The following is a 15,741-nucleotide window of genomic DNA, read 5'->3' as shown; positions in this document are numbered from 1 at the left end:
ATGTTTAAAATGTAAAAGCAGAGATTACATGTAATGCTGCCCGTATTTGACCACTTGATGGCGCTATAAGCACACCACAGGCTAAAGGTAAGTGACTTTGTATAATAATATAAAAGAGAAAATTAATGATAGTTTATAATTACAGTACCGTGCATCAGGACACATGACCTTGGCAAAATGGTAATGCAGGTAAAGGAACAAAAAAGTTTACATTGAAATATAAGTTTAAATTTTTTTGTTACCATGTAATTATCATTATTACATTTGTTGTAGTTGTGATATTTTATGTTTTTTATTATTATGTAATATGTGGATTATGTCATAATTATTGGGTGTGTTTAATATTTTGGTGGTCGTGTACTTTGTTTTACATTGAAATATTTGTCTTATTTTTAGCTGTGGTATGGTAACAATCATAGTAAAGTGAAATTTTAGCCTATAAAATCCTACATCACTGTAGTCACTTGCTTTGTTGTCTGGGAGTGAAACGGAAATCATGTCGGTCTCATTAAATAAGAAACAATATAATGGATAATTAACAAACTAAAAGTACATTTTAATTTTGAATTAATTTTGTAAATATTGTATATAAAGTGTAAAGCTGTGCTGTATATGGATCTATAAACCCTGATTTTCTTTGTTAAATATAATGTTAAAAATAATAAAGCATTTTCAACTAAACACAAATAATGTGAAAAACAACAATTAAAATTATATAATATCGGTTCTGTTATCGAATCTAATATCGAATGATTCCAGATTTGAAGCTAACGATAAGAGACTTTCTCTGAAAAGGTAATTATAAATGACGTTTTTATATTATATTCAAAGTGTGAGGTGTTGAACAGAGACAACAGTAATATGCACACATTTTAATGAATTTCAGAGCTTTACTCTTCCAGTATTTGTCATGAAGATGTCTCTGAAGATGGAGTCTTAAAATTCACAATGAAGTCATCTACAGGTCAGTTTATTCATTTTCTTGTTCCTTAAAAACTCAGTTTATGTGTTTCTCACAGTTGACAGCATCTGAGAATCTAAAATATTAATTTATTGAGTGATTGACAGAAGTCCCACATTGCAGTTAAATGTATCATTTTACCAAGACATGAAATATTACAGTGTCTAAGTACAGCAAAAATCTCTTCATTAGTTGAGTAATAAAAGCAGATAAATAGCACATTATTGTGCCTGTATAGGTAAACTTTGATGTTTGACATCAGTCAGTCAGTCAGTAAAAGCACCTTCTTGTCAGTAAAACATTGTCAGCTGTTACAGACTTCAGTAATAGAGGAAAAATATATTCTGTAAACTATGCACATAATAAACAGTCAGAAAGCATTAAGAGGCACATTCATGCATTCATTCATACTAAAGGTCACTGTATATTTCTATATAAACAGGGTTATAGCTTTTACAGGGCGTAATATACAAAACTAAAGTGCTTTTCAATCATGAAGCCCTGCTAAGTGCAATATTCAGTGCTGCAGATAAATCATCAAACTCATTGCAGTCATTGTGCGTTACTGCAGCGGTTCTCAACGGGCAGACCGACAATCATCGACAATATGGCGAATAATATTCAGATTTGTTTCAATTCTGCTGATTTTTTTATTTGTGTAACACTGTAAAAAAAATTCCGTAGAAATTGCAGCTGGGTTGCCGGTAATTCACCGCAGATTCAAATTTATGTTCTTCACTGGCAACATTTTGTTCAACGTTAAATGAACATTAAACATTTACAAGTCTTTGTCTTTACAGAGTAAAACTAAAAAAACTGCATCAAGCAAAACATTCTGGGAAACAAAATCTGAAGCAAAAAACAGAAAAAGGTTGATAATGGTTTCTGGTTCCCAGAATGCTTTGCATGAGGCCGTTATTGTATAGTTTCACTCTGTAAAGACAAAGACCTGTCAATATTCAAAAAAAATAACTTTGAACAAACTCTTGCCAGTAAATAGCACAAATTCAAATCCACGGCAAATTACCGGCAACCCAGCTGCAATAACATTGTAATTTCTACAGATTTTTTTACAGTGAATTCCAGTGCCGAAATTCACAGAGGAGACGTTCATATTTTGCCTATATTTTTAACAACAGATGCAGAAAATACAACTATATTTTGTATAATATTTGCATGACGTTTGGATGCTATTACATGAATAAAAGTAAAAAATAGCTGTAGTTATGCTGTTTGCCAGTAACTTACTGTAAATTTAAATTGATGTTATTTACTGTTTTGTAAAGATCCTTTTAACCTTGCTGATAAAGGCATTTTGAATCTTGAATTTACTGGCAACAGTTTGTTCAAAGTCTTTATCTTTACAAAATAAAACTATAAAATAATAGCCTCAAATCTACAGTAAGTTACTGGCAAACAGCTGCCAGTAGTACTGTAATTTATACAGACATTTTTTACATTTTAAACTGAAACACTTCTCTTTTGTGAAATTCCTGCCTTGGATTTGGGCACCTCTATTTAAAATTGCATGTTTTGGGTCTGATCATTTATTCACATTTAAAATGTTCATATCAGCTTATCAAAACTATGCATAAGCGAATCATTAAAGTGCTGTTTTAAAAGAGTATATCATATCAATGCCTCCAAAATATATTTTTTTAAATGTTCTGTTCTAGTTTCATAAAGTTTAAAATGTTCAGCAGAATAAAGACGAATGGTCTATAACAGCAGGACTACACTGTTATTTACAACCCAGCGTTTGGTCAAAAAGGGACGAACCCAACCAGTTGGATTGTACAGTAATTAAACCTATGCTGGATTCTTTCAACACAAAATGCTGGGTTGTTTTAACTCGCACTGTAAAATAAAAAAGTACAAAGCTTTTTACCTTTTCTGTTGCTAGGGTGATATCCTCAAAGGTTCATATAAACACTGAAATCACACCTTTTCTGGTACAATATTATACCCCAATGACCTATTGTGTCTGAGTTAAATGTTAAGGTGCACAATAAGTCTTTAAGGTACAGTAATGCACCCAAAGGTACAACATTGTAATATGTTTGTATACCTGTTAAGATGCAAAACAGAACCTTAGGTATCACCCCAGCGACTTTTGTACGTTATTTCTGACAGTGCATCGTTGGGTCAAAAATAAAACTTTTCTGGGTTAATTTAACTCAAGGGGTCTGTTTGTCCCTTTTTGACCCAATGATGGATTGAAAACAAGCCAGCATTTTTAGAGTGTAAATATGATCTGATATTGATTATGCTGTGAATGCAGCAGTTCTTCTGGATTTTAGTTTTGCTCGATGAACAAATTGCTCAATGGTGCTGTGTTTGATTGACATTTGTTGTACATTGTAAAATTCGAGCTTATGAAGCGAAACCAGTTGAGAACCGCTGAACTTGATAATCAATGTATGAACTGATTCTGATTTCCTAGAGATTTCATTTCCCTTATGCTATGCATGCGTGTGTTTGTGTTTGTGCATGTGTGTGTGTTTGGGCATGTGTGCTTGTGCATGTGTGTGTTTGTGCATGTGTGTGTTTGTGTTTGTGCATGTGTGTGTTTGTGCATGTGTGCTTGTGCATGTGTGTGTGTTTGTGTGTGTATGTGTTAGACATTACTGATTTTCACACTAACTGGACTGTGTTCTTTGTCTGTCTGTTTCTCATCAGCTCTCTCTCTGTAACTTTGCTCCAGTTGCATCTTCTCCGGGTCCGTTTCTCTGATGTCTCCATGGTAACCGTCAGGTCTTTTGGATGTGGACTGACTGAAAAAGGAGGAGGTCTTGGTTTTCACCATTTTGTCAAAGCACGTGAGGTCTGCAACGTATTTGCCCTTCGGTGAAAGAGAGACGACTGGCTGAAACTCATAGCCCCACAGAATCTCATCGGGCAGGTAAGAGGTCCGGACCTGACAGGTGGCTGATGTTGGCTCTATTGTTGAACTCATCATGACCAGCAACTCAAAGTCCATCAGATCTGAATCTATCCAACCACCTCCTGAAAGACAATAACATCTTTCAGTCAGATATATACATGATCTTCACACAATGAGAATTTTTTTTTCCTAAAAGTAAACCATTATTTATTTAATTTTTTCACCCTCAAGTCCTATATGAACTGAGGAAATGCTCAGCAGAATAAGGATGGATGCTTTTAAGATCTAGAAATAATATAACAACACCATAGCAGCAGTAAATATGATTTAAAAATAATGATAAATGCATTATATATATATATATATATATATATATATATATATATATATATATATATATATATATATATATATATATATATATATATATATATATATATATGTATATATATATGTATATATATATATATATATATATATATATATATATATATATATATATATATATATATATATATATACATATACACACACATACATGTATATATTTAAGAAACATTCACATGTATATACTGTAAAAAATCCATAGAAATTACAATGTTATTTGCAGCTGGGTTGCCGGTAAACCACCGTAGATCCAAACCCATGCCATCCACTGGCAATAATCTGTTCAAAGTTAAATAAATTCCAAACATCAACAAGTCTTTATCTTTACAGAATAAAACTATACAATAACAGCCTCATGCAAAATATTCTGGGAACCAAAAATCATCCTCAATCTTTTTCTGTTTTTTGCTTCAGATTTTGTTTCCCATCATGTTTTGCTTGATGCAGTTTTTTTAGTTTTACTCTGTAAAGACAAAGACTTGTAAATGTTTAATGTTCATTTAACTTTGAACAAAATGTTGCCAGTAAATAACATAAATTTAAATCTACGGTAAGTTACCGGCTACCCAGCTGCAATTTCTATGGATTTTTTACAGTATGTTTGTATATTTAATTTTATTATTATAATTATATTTACAATTTTATATAAATATATACACATTATACTTTTTTTAATTATGCATGCATGTGTGTGTATTTATATATACATTATTTTAATACACACAGTACACACACATGATGTAAATAAAAACTTTTATTCTGCAAACGATTAGTTGCGGTTAATCGTTATGCGTCTAGATAAAAATATCATTAATAAAAATGTAATTAATTTTATGTATGTAATTTGATGTATTTTCAACACCTAAAGTTACAGTAACATAATAACACAATGTTATTTTAAGTACATTGAAGTACTGTGTAAGCACCATGGTAAATTAGTTTGATAAACATTTAGTACCGTGGTATATATATATTAAAATACCATGGTATTAGCATTTGATGGCATCAGTGTACTGCTATAAAACAAACTCCAGACGTTTTTAAAAAGCCAGCATGTTGTGTTGTGGTTTGTGAACACACACAGATACACACACATAGATAGAGGATTTGTACCCTTGGCTGTCCAGATTTTCAGTGGGCTGTCATCATCTATGATGTGGTAAAAGGTTAATGGAACGATGAGGAACGGACTTTCACTGGCTGTGTCAACACTGAACTTCACGTTCCTCTGATCCAAACGCACCGCTTCTCCTTCTTTAGGAAGACACGGCTGTAAAAGTTTCCCAGTCACCTGAAGAAAAAAACATTATTTACTTCTGTGAGAGTTGTTGCCTATGTAGAGCACTACCTAGGGCAGTTATGATGCCCATCCAAAATAATTTGATCTTCTTTTGTGTTTTCTGCCTGTTTATTTAAAAAGATATGAAGAGTTTAGATGCAAAACCCTCTAAGTGCATCTGACATTTTTTCTTGAAAATTAGTTTATTTCATCAAGCTCTTATGTTTACATTCTGTAATTTTACTTTAATGCCAATGAAAAGGTTATTAGTCAGTAACTAAAATGCCTTATTTTCATAAATGTCACTTTGGTCATTACATTTTTGTATAGTTCACCCAAAAATGAAAATTCTGTCATCATTTTCTCATCCTCATGTTGTTCTAAACCTGTATGAGTTTTTTGTTATTTTGATGAATACTTGCATATCTTTGTAAGTCGCTTTGGACAAAAGCATCTGCTAAATGCCTAAAAGTAAGTTTGCAAAAACCTCCACTTTAAAAAAAATGTATTTATTAGTTGCATATAGTAGCAAATAGTTGCAAGATCACTATAGATGCAACTAGATACATTGCAAATGTAGCAGAGCGGTGAATTGCAAATTTTGAGATACCAATGTTCCGACTACGCCACCCGGGAAACCCGGGAAATCTTTAACTAAGACACACAGGTCCAATAGTCGTGGGTGGGGTGAGAAAGATACAAACAATGAATTATGAAAAATATAATTTGTTTATTATAATAATAAATAGAAAACATGTATGACAGTAAACAAAAAAAAAATACAAAAATCACATCAATAAGGGGAGCTCGCCTTCAGAAAGTCAAGAGGTCACCCCACACTATATAAAAATACACTTGTAAAAACACCACAAAAATTCTCACAGCAAATAGTGTAAACTACACACATTCCGGCGCAAGCTCCCACTTTATAGAAGTGAATAAATACAACACTAAATTAAACAAATCAAAACATTAACAAAAAAATAACACTGGTCGATACGTCACACCGACAACCACTCCTGCATGCCAATAAACGTTGTAGGCAGGGCTGAATCCAGATTATACGCCTCCCAGCCCGAGCCCCGGAATGGATGCAGTCCAATAAAGGGTGAAGATGTGCCACTAGACGAATCCCCACACACAAGAAAGAAACAAACTCCAGGCAAAGCAGCAATGTAGTCTCATCCGAAACGAAACTTACATTTATCAAGGGGTTAATGAAACCGTCATGCCCGGTCAATCAAACGAGGTATTACCAGTTTGCCTGTGCAGCAAACTGTAGCTGCTGCGAATACTGCAACATACAGCCATCTGGGAACCAGCTAAAAGCCGATCCGCTCGTTCACAACACGCAAAGCCAAGGGTAATGAATGACGCGCAGCCGCCCTCCGCTCATTCACAAAGAGCGCTTCCATTCAGGGCATGACGTAAATGACAACGTTTCCAGGTGCTACACCACTAGGATTCTTATATCCTACAAACCCGGCTCCGATTGGTTTGTTGATGTGTAGCACCAACCAATGAGCAACCACGATATCATAACATGGTCCGATTGGTCCACAGATTTAACAGAAACAAACCAATAGGTGAGGCTACACACCACCACACAAACAATGAAAGTTGCAATTCAAAGTTGAAAAATCTTTGTGGTGTTTAGTGGATTCTGCCATCAGACTGGTGTTTCCAAACGGCCTAAGGCCGGATTAAGTGAATATTATCTAATTTTTGACAGAGGTGGCATATAATGACGTATAACGACTTTTGCATCTGAGCTCTTCGTATTGTTTCTCAACTTGTTGTAATTCATATTCTATATATACATCATCATTAATAATGATCTCTCCAGGTTACCTGACAGCCCAGCAGCAGACTTTTACGCATGTTGGCGACTCTTATCATCAAGCACGGCAGGCCATTGTGATTGGTTACTACAGCATGCTGACTGAAGCATATTGTCCCACCGCGCTTCTTAGGTCGAGCCACCTGACAGTAAGAAAATAAGAGTCTAAAAACTGGAACAGACAAGAGTAGTAAGCAATTCTAGCACACTAGTTAGAGCAGTGTGTGTTTCAATGATTATTCTGATGCAGTGTCTGGTTTGTTCTGAAGCACCTTGGCGAGGAAAGTTCCTGTGATGAAGATCTCCATAGCAGTGGTGATGAGGAGCTGAATGATGAGCAGGACTATCGCAGATGGACATTCTTCAGTAATGCAGCGGAAGCCGTAACCGATGGTGGTCTGCGTCTCCAGCGAGAAGAGGAATGCACCAGTAAGCGTCTGCATCTGCATCACACACAAGCTGTGATTGGCCGGTGGATTAAACTCTAGGGGAAGAAACATAAGACACAATTATACAGCACTTATAGAAATGTAACTGCACTTCATTCTGTCACTTACCCAACAGGTCTCCATGCACCCATGCCAGCAGGTACCACAGCAGACCGAAGGTAAACCAGGTGCCCACAAATGTGGCGCTGAACAGGACCAGCTTGTACCTCCACTGCATATCCACAAAGGTGGTCCAGGGGTCGCGCAGGTACAGAGCTCCACGCCCGCTGACGTGTTCGATGTGCACGTTGCTCCGCCCATCTTTGGATAACACCCGCCTCAGACGCTTCGCCTGACTCCCGTGTCCCACTCCTGCCATCAGGGGCTTCAAAACATCTGTCTGCGTCTGGGAGTGACATACTTTCTGATGGGCGGAGCCAAGAACAAAATGAGGTGTGGTCGATGTCATCTAAAAAAGAAAGGTACATACGACACCACCCATACATCACTGCTCTTGTATTTATAGATCATAGTCTCACTTTAATAAAAAAACAGCAAATCCAGTTTATAGCTGACAATAGATTATAGCAAAAAAAAGTTTACTTTTACATTACAGATGGATTTGTGATATATCTGTAATGTCTTATGATGAGCCGTATCTTTTTGAAATATTCACGTTTTGGGGGTGTGCACACCAAGGCGTTTATGCCGGCGTATGTTTTTAATTGTTTCCTATGGGAGTACTACGCTTTTCAAAAACGGCAGCAGCTGGCGTGTTTTGTCCGCACTAAGCACCCGCACTTGGCGGTTTTTCCACGCACATGCTGAGCACAGAGAGTTTAACATTTTTTAACTTTGGGTAAAATGCTCAGATTGTCAATTTCACTTGTCACTCAGCTGTCTAATCACAGTGAAAAGGGGCGGGACAAATATCACAACAACCAACCGGTGCATCGCTTAATGGTTAATGCTGCGTTTACACCAGCCGCAGTAGAGGCAGCAAAAACGTGTTATTTGCACGTAGTTGGACGCTTGAACATTTGAGTTTACTTGCGTCATTCGCGCGTGAAATTCTAGTCATGCGAGACATTCACGTGGAAATTCGCGTCATGGGAGGGGCTTCTGCAACTCTGCTGAGACTCCACTCGTTTCCTGTAATCACGTCACAACTACAGCAAGGTCCTGATTGGTAAGCGCGGCAATCCACCGAAGTTCAGATTTTTTCAACTTGCCCGTTTCCCGTGGCAATGCTCAATTCATGCGGAACATGCCACGCCTTCCGCAGGATGCCTAATCACATCTTTGCATTAACTTAACATGTAAATCATGGCTGTTGTAAACGCAGCATAACAGTCGGCGTCCGCCTGCTGTTTTCAGCCACATTTAAAAGCTGTGGTGTACACGCCCCCTAATGCTGTGTTTGCACCAGCCGCGGTAGAGGCGGCAAAAATGCTATTCGCGCGTAGTTGGACGCTTGAACATTTGAGTTAATTCGCGTGTGGAAGCCGCACATGAAATTCTAGTCATTTGAGACATTAACGCAGAAATCCGCGTCATGGGAGGGGCTTCTGCGACTCTGCGGAGACTCCACTTGCTTCCTGTAATCACGTCACTACTACAGCAAGGTCCAGATTAACGTGGCATGGAAATCCGCCGAAGTTCAGATTTTTCAACTCGCGCATTTCCCGCGGCAAAGCTCAATTCGCGTGGAATGCGCCACGGCATTCGCGCCGAGCGTACCGCGCCGCAGAATCCCAAATCTCATCTTTGCATTGACTTAACATGTAAATCACTTGCGCTTGCCGCCTCTACCGCGGCTGGTGTAAACGCAGCATTAGAACGAGAAATGCAAAAAATTAGATGAGCATTCTGTGGGTTCCCTCTTGACTGCGTCGTTTGCTTGCTTTGTCACTTCCGTTTTTCTTGTGCAATGGTTGGTTATGCCGAACAGCCAATCAGAATGCTTCCGACTCTCAGATGGGCACCACCGCTGATTCAACATGGTTAATTGGCCGAATAAAGGCGACAGTCACCTTAGTGCACAATGCACACAGAAGAAAAAAAGTCAGGTGACAGTTAAGGTTAACCTGCAGGGAGCTTAAAGCAAACTAACATGTAAATGCATAACGAATATTTGTTATATTTGGTTTAAATTTAGGTTTGTTTAAAATGTATCAGGCTGCACAGGATCACGTGATCATAAACTGTGATCATAAAGGGCACAGAAATGTGATGTTTAAACACACATATTACAGTGATTGTTTAGGCATTGCTATTCCCCATATTCAAGTTTTTTTTTAAGACCACCTTGACAAGCATTCAGTGTGAAAAGTGCTTGCTGTAAAATTATACCTTAAAAACATTTACAGTTCTTAGTAAATACTTACAAATACAGACATTCATATTTATCCGGTGATTTATCTGGTTTCACACAATGTTTTTGTAGTAAAAAATACTTTTTTATTATATACTGGGAAGAATGAAATTGTTCTCCAACTTAATGTTTTTTTGGCATTGAACCTTTTAAGCACCTTTTTTGTAGAAAAGTTGTATTTGTGGTATCATGTATCTTTTAGTCTGAACAGACTTAATGGCTGTAGTTTGTTCAGTGAAGTGTAGATCAGATTACTTTACATCAGAAAGACTTTTAAGCAGGAATGTAAGTGATACAAATGTCAAATGAAGGAATGTGAAACATCTCTCCCATCTGCTTTCTCTTGATGTTCAGTCCTAAAACAATATTTATGACTAAATTGAAGATGTGTCAAAGTGATGTTTAGTGGTAATTACAGGTGTGGATAATAATGTTCCTCAATGTTGTCTCTGCACATGCGTCAGAAGTGGAAAAACTTTACATGTTGTATAGGCATTAGAAGTGGGTGTGTAGAAATGGCTCGATAGCGCCAATGTTTTTTTTTAATTTACTGGCAGTCACATTACAGCTAACATAACAATAATCATACAAAACAGATCTTATTATATTTACCCACTTAAATTCATATCCCAACTGTTCACTGCTTTCATAAGGCCATAGGGTGGCGCTGGGCCGCTGGCTATACGTGTGAGGGCCCTTCCATCACTGCTTGCAGCTTTTCCTTATATGTATTTTATTAATCAATAAAACAATCAAATGTATTTATATAGAGCATGTTCACAAGTTTGCATTGTTTTAAAGCAGCTTTACATAAAAAAGAAATGGCGCATCTTATATGCATAATATTCTTATATTTTTCCATTCTTATATAAGGATATGTATGTATCAGTGATGCTTGAGATCACATGTCCACCAGATAAGACATAGTTTGTGGGTAAAAAAACCCTTAATATTACACATACACTACACAAGACTAAAAAGGATAATAAAAGCACAATTAAATAATATTTCATGTCGTTTTATAAATGTTTTTAACTCTAAATGATATGATATGGGACCAGTGTCTATAAAAACCCTTGTCCAGAAGCAGGTGTCATTACATTACAATAGCTTAAAACAATTAAAAGTCATTTTAAATTAAATGTTATGTGTAAGTAGTTCAGTAATTAATTTAATGAGCATCAAAAGTTACAACTGAAAAACTGATTTTAATATAGTTTTAAGACGTTTAACTTGTGAGTTTTTGTCAACACCGTCAGACCTTTTTTTAAAATAAAATAATCAGGAATTATTGAGGGCAACCAAAACTCTGAGGACCCCTTTATCACTTCCTTGTTTTTTCATGAGACCACTCTAGCACTGGTAAGTTTTTTTATATTCTTTTAAATTTATACCTATTTGTAAATACTTTGCATGTCACAACCATAGTGTGTCAACACCATAAACAATGTTATGTAAGATTTGTATGATATTTTCTCTTATAAATGATAAATTTAAGTAAAGTATAAAGGTAAGAAGAAATGAATGAGAAACAAGATGGCTCTTGTGAGAAGCACATGTGTAATGAGAGGAAACATGGGATTTTGTCAACTCCGTCAGATGTCAACACCATTGATGCCTTGTCAACTCCGTCAGAATGATATATTGTTCACTTTAAAAAAATTCCGTAGAAATTGCAGCTGGGTTGCCGGTAACTTACCGTAGATTTAAATTTATGTTTTTTACTGGCAACATTTTGGTCAAACTTAAATGAACATTAAACTTTTACAAGTCTTTGTCTTTAAAGAGTAAAACTAAAAAAACAGCATCAAGCAAAACATTCTGGGAAACAAAATCTGAAGCAAAAAACAGAAAAAGGTTGATGATGATTTCCCAGAATGCTTTGCATGAGGCTGTTATTGTACAGTTTTACTCTGTAAAGACAAAGACCTGTCAATATTCAAAATGTATTTAACTTTGAACAATCTCCTGCCAGTAAACAACATAAATTCAAATATACGGCAAATTACCGGCAACCCAGCTGCAATAACATTGAAATTTCTACGGAATTTTTTTACAGTGTTGTTGTTGGGTTTTTTTTGTAAAGATGAGCTGTTTTGCTCCTTAAAAAATATTTGTTAATAAAAAGTTATTGTGTAATTTGCATGCTTCTAAGTATCACTGTTCATTATGGGAATTAAATGATAAATTGATTAATCCATACAGCCTAAACCGCAATCATAAAACACTGACTAATCTAACTTTTCAAAGGTGATATGATTATTATTATTTTTTTATTTAGTGATTAAGACAATTAAAACTGCTAAGAATCAAAATATTTGTGATAATTTCCTACAAAATTATTTTATAAACATTTCAGTGCTGATCCCGCAAACTAAAAAAATGGGAGGTTCCAAAACATGGTAACATACCCAAACCCTCATTTAACAAATATGTATAGACTGTTTTTTAAAATAATGAAGATTTTTTTTTAAGAAAATCAAAACCTGTTTTGTACCTGATCTCAAGAATCACTGTTATATATATTACAGACTCTGATTGGGCATTGTATAGTATAGTATAGTATAGTATAGTATAGTATAGTATAGTATAGTATGAGTCTGTGTTTTTCTAACCAGCAGACCTCTTATATAAGCACATTCATTATTACTGCTGGTTATATAAGTTGATGGATTACCGCTGTTCTTTCACACCAGATATCTGTTGTCTGTCTACTTCCCTTATAGAAATCTATTATACATCACTCATGCAGAATACAAGCAGTTGTTTTTACCACTGTAAACCAAATCGACACTGTGTTTAAGGGTTAAAACAGGTGCTTTATCTTTCAGAGGTGCTGCAGTTTCTTTGGTGCCTTCTTATCAGAACTTCATGTCTGTCTCTCTCTATATCTGTCTCTCTTTCAACCTGTCTCCTTCTCTTGGACACAAAGAAACACATTGTGTGAAGGACAAAAACCACCACTGATGAGAGCGAAAGAGAGAGGGCGAGAGAGAGAGTGAGCGAGCGAGAGAGAGAGAGAGAAAGAGAGAGAGAGAGAGAGAAAGAAAGAGTGAGAGAGAGACAGAGAAAAAAGAGAGAGAGAGAGAGAGAGAAAGAGTGAGAGCAGGCGGACGTGACACAATAGCAGCACATTAGTATTCCAAAGTGGATAATAAAGCCCCCTCTGCAAATCCCAAACCTCCAGTTTCTCTCTCTCTCTCTCTCTCTCTCTCTCTCTCTCTCTCTCGTGCCCACTGATGCACATGCAGTCAAACTCAGTATTGGACTATTTCAGTAAGTTTCATAGAGACTTTTTCACAACTGTATTATGTAGTGAATTCATCTGTTGCTTGCAACAACAAGGTCATAGTTTCATTTCCTGTGAACCCACAAACTAATTAAACTCAAGATGCTCTGAATAAATGCACATAACTTCTTCTCATTCTCACACACATTGCTATACAGTATTTCTAAAGTGCTTTTTTAAAAGTTTGGTTAAGAAAGGGCAAAGGCAAAACTTTGACTAAAATTGAATGTGTCATATTTCTGCTTTTGCATAAATGAAGACATAAATGGTGAAGTGATGTAATGAACTGATGTTAATAGGTAGGATGTGTGTTAGATGATACACACCTGTGTGCAGGTTAAGTGTGTTTATTGCACCTGTTAGGATGGCAACTTTTGCCCAAAAAGCCCAAGGAGTTTCCAAACTGAAATATAGAATTTGATTTGAGAATTTCATGTATATGAAAGCATGTGAAATTCATCGGCTTACCTCTGTGTCTGTGACCGTGCTGTCTGGATGTCACGGGTTATTGAGACACACAATCAGCTGTTTTGATGAATCGAGTCTTGTGTGAGCTTCTGATCGGGTCTGATGCTCTCGTCTACATGATTTCCAACAATATCAGGATTAAAGAGAAACTCTTCAGAAGAGCTGAATGTCTGTAGACCTCAGGACAAGTGACTTGCTCTTATAAATGGGCATCTCTCTCTCGCTCGCTCTCTCTTTGTCTCGCTCGCTCTCCTCTTTTCATTCAGCAAATCTTTTTTCTTTCGATTGACACTGAACCTTTCTGGCTAACAGGTCTGTGCATTGATTTGTTTAACTTGAATGTATTTCATCCACTGCTTGTGTGGCATCGTGATTATTATATACTGTAACTTTAAGTTGATATACATTACATAAATATTAACTCTACTTTTGTAGGATTGTATATGGAAAAATATTTAAGATTTATACAAGACACATAAAGTGTGCAACAGTTGATTTAAGAACTTTATTTTAGTACTTGAATGTTCCTGTAGCTCAACTGGCATTGTGTTATCAGCGTAGAGGTCATTGGTTCGATCCCAGGGAAACATTTAGGGCGGTTTCCCAGACAGGGATTAAACTAGTCCTAGACTAAAGTAAATGTAAGAGCTGTCCAAACTGAAATTACCTTGCACTGACCTATCTTTAAATACATCAGTGCCCTTTGTATTGCCCAAAAATTCACACAAGTAATGTATTTAGTAAGGCATGTTTGTTAAAACTAGTTATATTTCCTAATTAAACTAAGACTTAGTCCTCGTTTAAGCTAATCCCTGTCCGGGAAACCACCCCATAGTGATTAAAACTTAGTCTACCTTAAATCCAGTGTCAGTCAAGTTGGCTAAATGTTTCGAAACACAAATGTTGCATGTGGTCTTTCCTTTAATATGATAATCTGCGTATTTGATAATTATACAGAAATATAATAGCAATGTAATAAAAAGTAATATTTAGTTATAGTTACAGCATGTCACACTGAATGACAATTAATGATTGTGTATAATGTGTATATTTTTCATTTAGCGTTAAAAGTTATTTTAAAAGATTAAGTTTGTCCAAAATTGTTGTCCTTAACGTATATTTCTTTTTATCTGATGAATACAAAAGTTTAATTTTACGTCACCCTTATGGTGATCAGTGTTTGTTTTATTTGGACTCTTGATCCTTGACATTTTGCTTACTAGTTTTTCTCTGGTACAAAACATATTTGTTATAACAATGTATAGTAAATAGTGTTGGTTGGTACATAATGGTAAAGTTCAGCATCTAATTAGTTGATTTACTCACTAAGTAAAAAAAAGTTTATTTTCTTTCAAAATGAGATCCAGATGTCATTAACTCTTGACCCATCAAAATATGCAGAACGAAGCTAAAACAACTCGGTTTTTCAAGTCAATTCAACCTACTATTTTAAGTTTTGGCTTAAAAAAGTTGACATAACTTATAAATTCAAGTTGAAATTGTTTAACTTAATTTTTAAGTTAAAGTAACTTAAAAATATTTGTTGATTTGGTAACACTTTACAATAAGGTTCATTAGTTAATACTAGTTAATGTATCAACTAACATGAACAAACCATGAGCAATACATTTGTTACAGTATTTATTAATCTTTGTTAACGTTAGTTAATATAAATAAAGCTTTATTTGCTTGTTCATGTTAGTTCACAGTGCATTAACTAACATTAACAAAATTTTAATAAAAGTATTAGTAATTGTTGAAATTAACATTAACAAAGATGAATAAATGCTGTATAAGTGCAGTTCATTATTAGTTCATGTTAATTAATGTA

General features: G+C 35.5%; 1 protein-coding gene across 1 annotated transcript; it reads right to left on the bottom strand.

The window, feature by feature from the left end:
- Positions 1-954: 954 nt before the first annotated feature.
- On the bottom strand, positions 955-14,075 carry LOC129443260 (ATP-sensitive inward rectifier potassium channel 10). The gene is made up of 6 exons (XM_055203741.2): positions 13,911-14,075; positions 7,909-8,248; positions 7,624-7,835; positions 7,363-7,494; positions 5,346-5,523; positions 955-3,967 (listed from the first exon to the last, which is right to left on the bottom strand). The coding sequence occupies exons 2-6, from the start codon at positions 8,246-8,248 to the stop codon at positions 3,579-3,581; spliced, it is 1,251 nt and encodes a 416-aa protein (XP_055059716.1). The 5' UTR covers positions 13,911-14,075; the 3' UTR covers positions 955-3,578.
- Between the last annotated feature and the right edge of the window lie 1,666 nt (positions 14,076-15,741).

The sequence above is a fragment of the Misgurnus anguillicaudatus genome, chromosome 2 (assembly GCF_027580225.2).
Source record: "Misgurnus anguillicaudatus chromosome 2, ASM2758022v2, whole genome shotgun sequence".
Taxonomy (NCBI): Eukaryota; Metazoa; Chordata; class Actinopteri; order Cypriniformes; family Cobitidae; genus Misgurnus; species Misgurnus anguillicaudatus.
The sequence above is the reverse complement of the archived record's forward strand: the minus strand, read 5'-3'. Positions and strand labels throughout refer to the sequence as shown.

Excerpts from the sequence above, each read along its gene's own strand:
- LOC129443260 (XM_055203741.2), bottom strand. The coding sequence starts at position 8,248 with ATGACATCGACCACACCTCATTTTGTTCTTGGCTCCGCCCATCAGAAA. Across the intron at positions 7,495-7,623 it reads CAGGAACTTTCCTCGCCAAG|GTGGCTCGACCTAAGAAGCG; the intron begins GTGCTTCAGAAC and ends TCTTACTGTCAG. Across the intron at positions 3,968-5,345 it reads GAAAATCTGGACAGCCAAGG|GAGGTGGTTGGATAGATTCA; the intron begins GTACAAATCCTC and ends ATTGTCTTTCAG.